The 5,141-nt window shown below is 39.5% G+C and overlaps 1 protein-coding gene across 1 annotated transcript in view; it reads left to right on the forward strand.

Moving 5' to 3' along the window:
- The window catches only part of LOC101848851, a gene marked incomplete at its 5' end in the record, with an annotated part of 22,097 nt that extends 21,323 nt beyond the window's left edge, over window positions 1–774 (forward strand). The window contains 2 exon segments of the mRNA XM_013089444.2: window positions 4–86; window positions 392–774. Of these exon segments, the coding sequence (XP_012944898.1) occupies window positions 4–86; window positions 392–647 (339 nt within the window).
- Between the last annotated feature and the right edge of the window lie 4,367 nt (window positions 775–5,141).

The following is a 5,141-nucleotide window of genomic DNA, read 5'->3' on the forward strand; positions in this document are numbered from 1 at the left end:
CAGGTGATGCTCAGTCCTGAGGCACGCGGCACAGCCATGGTGTCATTTGACGGCCGCGACAGACAGGAGATGCACCAGGGAGACAGGTGAGCTTGTCATATACACTTTTTCACTTCTGTGTCATGTGTTACGTTATTTAGTTCATCCCTGTGTGTTTATCTCTGTGTCGTGTGTTACTATATATAACCTATCCCCCGTCTCCCTCCGAACCTCTGCATCACAGCGGCAGCCCACACCGTGCCTTCTGTGTGTGTCGTGTGTTACTATATTTAATTCATCCCCGTGTGTTTATCTCGTGCGTCGTGTGTTACTATATTTAGTTCATCCCCGTGTGTTTATCTCGTATGTCGCAATGTTACTATATTTAGTCCGTCCCTCGTCTCTCCCCCAGCCTCCGCATCACGACAGCAGCCTACCCCGTGCCTTCCATCTGCGCCGTGGACCAGATCGAGGACTGGTTTGACGGTCTGGCCGTCTGCCTCAACTGGAACATCCGGCGGCAGCAGAGGCCGCTCATGTCCACCTCCAGCCTCACCTCCATCGACTCGGCCGACTCGGACGCAATGACCTCCTCCCAGCATTCCCAGCTCAACGGGCAGTCGGACAAGTCCAGTAGTCGCTCGCTGACCGGTGGAAACGGCTCATGAAGGATTGTTGAGGAGTAGATGATAATAATGATAATAATTATGAAAATATTGTTAAGGAGTAGATGATAATAATGATAATAATGATGAAAATATTGGTAAGGAGTAGATGATAATAATTATGAAAATGTTGTTAAGGAGTAGATGATAATAATGATGAAAATATTGGTAAGGAGTAGATGATAATAATGATAATAATGATGAAAATATTGGTAAGGAGTAGATGATAATAATGATAATAATGATGAAAATATTGGTAAGGAGTAGATGATAATAATGATAATAATGATGAAAATATTGTTAAGGAGTAGATGATAAAAATGATGAAAATATTGGTAAGGAGTAGATGATAATAATGATAATAATGATGAAAATATTGGTAAGGAGTAGATGATAATAATGATAATAATGATGAAAATATTGGTAAGGAGTAGATGATAATAATGATAATAATGATGAAAATAATAATAATAATAACAAGTATAATAATAATGATAAGGAGAATAGTTGCCTTTATCTAGCACATATCCTTGCACTGCAGCATGCCCTATGTGCTTTACGACCATTACGAGATGGGGAGTGATAGCTGCCGTCCTGTTGGGATATGTACAGACTTCAACATGAGTTAAGGACCACCTTTACAGACTGCCCTGATTCTAAAAAAATATGAAAAAAAGACAGCAGGGAGTGTTTCAAAATGTATTGCTCTGAAAGTGTCAATGGGTTACCAATGCGTACTGCAAAGCTTCCTAAAGTGGAAAAACCACCACGTACAGCACGCGAATCCTTGGGGAATTTTAGCCAAATGTGCAAGTGGTCCTTAACTTATGTTGAAGTCTGTATTATGATTTTTATAAAATACAGTTATGTTCCTCGGATGGGATAATCCCATTACTGAATATATTGATGGCGTTCTGCTCTAACCTTGTGTCTTTCTCTAGAAAAAAACAACAACTTTTTTTGACTGTTTTGTTTCAAAAAGATTTCATTCATAATTAATAAGTTCCAGCGGATTTCTGTTCTTGTCTCAAGGAAATATTTTTTGTCGAGGATTCTCAGAACGTTGGTGAAAAATTATACAGCAAAAGACAAGTTGATCTACGTAACTGTGCTGCTGTTGGACACGTTAGAGCACATCTGCCGTGCAAAGGCAGAGCGACGTATCTGCTCTTTTTATGATTTTGAGTTAAGTCGCGCTGCCATTGGAAATATTGACACGGCCCTTTGGTTACGTCTGTTTTTTTCCTTAGTGAAATATCCTATTTGTAGAGCAGATACGTCTTCCTGCCTCAGACACAAGATGCAAAATGGGTATAAGCATCCATTTAAACAAAGATGCAAAAATTAATGATTTTTACAGCTATGTCGGTCTGCCTTGGCGCGGCAGACATGTCAATGCGTATAACAGTTCACGTTTTGAGTAGACGACTTCGTTTCCACTGTGTGTTTTCTGGAAAAGACGGGGGGGGGGGGGGGGGGTTATTTGGTTCGGGGTTTTTTTTTAACCTTTGTATTTTTCTAGGTGGATTCCGTCATCTGAATGACTTTGTATGAATTGTTTGTGAGAGACAAAATTAGTGGACCAGCAGGTTGTACTTTTTAATTAAGCTGATCATCTCATATTTATATAAATTACTTTGTCTCAATTGTTTATTATAAATGAAATTATCCGCAAAGTTAATGGACCATGGAAAAAAATAGTAGGCCTAGTTTTTTTTTCTATTTTTATACTTGATTACCTCATCTTGATTGAGATTGAGAAAGATACGTGACATAAAGACCGCAGAGGAAAAACAGCACCGTCACATTTATGTGTTCACTCTCTCATGTTATGTAACAGAAGTGAGAGAGTTGACTGGCTTACAGTTTTTCCTTTGTTTTTGTTTGGGTTTTTTTTTTCATCTGCCAAAAGAATGACAGTCTTGCATGTGCATAGTTAAATCGGCGAGATAGGGAAAATCTTTTCGTTATGTGGGAGTGTTGCTATGTACGTGCTTTGAATATGAAGAATGTACACATGTAAAAGAAAAACTGTGGGACCTGAAAACCTGTTTGCTATGTACGTGTGTTCCTTATGTGCATGTTTCGCTTTGTTTGTGTTTGCTACGTACTTGTTTCTATTTGTACATGTTGGCTATGTACGTGTTTCATTTTGTGTGTGTTCGCTATGTGCGTGTTTCTCCTTGTGTGTGTTCGCTATGTGCGTGTTTCATTTTGTGTGTGTTCGCTATGTGCGTGTTTCTCCTTGTGTGTGTTCGCTATGTGCGTGTTTCATTTTGTGTGTGTTCGCAATGTGCATGTTTCATTCTGTGTGTGTTCGCAATGTGTGAGTTTCTCCTTGAGTGTGTTTGCTTTGTGCGTCCTTCATTCTGTGTGTGTTCGCTTTGGGCATGTTTCATTCTGTGTGTGTTCGCAATATGTGAGTTTCATTTTGTGTGTGTTCGCTATGGGCATGTTTCATTCTGTGTGTGTTCGCAATGTGCGTGTTCCATTTTTTGTGTGTTCGCAATGTGCATATTTCTCTTTGTGTGTTCACTATGTGAATGCTTTCCGTCGTGTGTGTTCGCTATGTGCGTGTTTCTCCTTGTGTGTGTTCGCAATGTGCATGTTTCTCTGTGTGTGTTCGCTATGTGTATGTTCTGCTTTGCATGTGTTGGCTGCACTATGTTCGTGCTAGACGGTATAAATTTAGTTTGTTCTGGTTGGGCTCAACTGCTGGGCCAGGATGGCCAGTCACTGTACAGAATATGATTTTCTCTTACTTGTTCGTTTCTAGTCTGCGTGTTTGCGCTCACTTTTAAGATTCGAAAATGTTTGAATGTGAGAACATGTGATTGTGAGAATAATAATTTTGATAATGGGACCCGGAATGTGTGATAATGGGACCCGGACGGAATGTGTGATAATGGGACCCACACGGAATGTCTGATAATGGGATCGGAATGTCTGATAATGGGGGAGTCTGATCGTGGGATCCGGAAATGGGGCAATGTTGCCTCTCCTGTCAAGTTACCTCAACTCAGATGTGTGTGTGTGTGTGTATGTGTGTGTGTGTGTGTGTGTGCAGGCTATGTGTGTGTGTGAGACAGTAACAGAAAATGTTTTACCTTTCTTATATCGTTTTGTTTTGTGAACATATTCGTTCTTTTGTATGCTATTTACATTGTTGTGATTGAAGCACTCTACACTAAATACACAAGTGTTGTAATTTCGTTTAGACTGGTTTAGCGCCGAGTGTGATGTTGTCCGGTGCCATGACCTCCTATTTACAACTGTTGTGCTGGGAGCTGTGGGGGAAGGGTTCTGATGTCAAAAAGTGAGTGGTTGGTGGGTGCTCCGGTGTGGTTTGCTCCTTCTTTCTTGTTAAATGTCCATCGTCCTTATCTTTTCTCCTTTTTTCTTTGTATGTTACTCTTCAGTGACATCTTATCTCTCCTGTGGGTGGTTGGGAGGTGCTCTGGTGTGGTTTGCTTCTTCTTTTCTATCAAACATCTATCGTCCTTATCTCCCCTTCTTCTTTTTTTATGTTTGTTATTCTCTTGTAACACCTCTAATCTTCTGGCGCTCATATGACCTTATGCAGTTGCGAGCGCCGTAAAACCTCTACTAAAACTAAAACTAAAACCTCTACTAAAACTAAAACTAAAACCTCTACTAAAACTAAAACTTATCTCTCCTCCTCCTTTTATTTTGTTTGTTACTCTCTTGTAACGCGTCTAATCTTCAGCACTTACATGCCTTATTTGTGTTGCCAATGCGGTACATGTACTACTGTTGCTAAATCTTAAGTTGAGATCCAAATTGTTTTTCTAATAGTACAAGTTTTTGTGAAAGGATCAGTTCTAGTTTCTCCTGGTCTCTGTCTGATGAACAATGCCTTGTGTGTCTATATATATATATATATCTCTGTGGAAAGTCTGATGTAAGCTGCTCTGGTGTCTGTGGTGGAGTGGTTAGGTTCTTCGCTGTCGTACACAGGACACTCCAGTTTGATTTCTGAGTGGGGAGAAATTTTTATTAAGTACCTCTGTCCTTATTTTAGGTACCACAAGTGAACTTTTTTTTTTAAGAATACCGTAACAAGACTATAATTTACAAATAATACTCGGTGTAACAAGAACTGTAAAAAAAAAAAAGAATGATCAAAATCCATCAACAAACACCTGAGATATGAGGTTTCAAATATTTTTTGGACTTGTAAAAATCGTGACATTTGCGCAACTGGCTCACCGCGCTGTTTCATGGTCACACTACGTGAAAAATCTTTGCTTGGATGTTGTATCCCGCTCGGCCCGGGTTGGCCCTGTCTGACAAGCTGGTTCGGAAGCCCGCCTCCTAAATGATCTAAATTGTGTGGATGGTGGAGTAAAATAAAATACCCACATTAGAATATGTTTTCAATTTATGTTACTCTCTAATAACACCGCTAATCTTCTGCACTTATATGTTCTTTATATATATATATGTTTTTTATATATATATATATGTTTTTTATAT

Source organism: Aplysia californica, unplaced genomic scaffold (genome assembly GCF_000002075.1).
Source record: "Aplysia californica isolate F4 #8 unplaced genomic scaffold, AplCal3.0 scaffold00952, whole genome shotgun sequence".
Lineage (NCBI taxonomy): Eukaryota > Metazoa > Mollusca > Gastropoda > Aplysiida > Aplysiidae > Aplysia > Aplysia californica.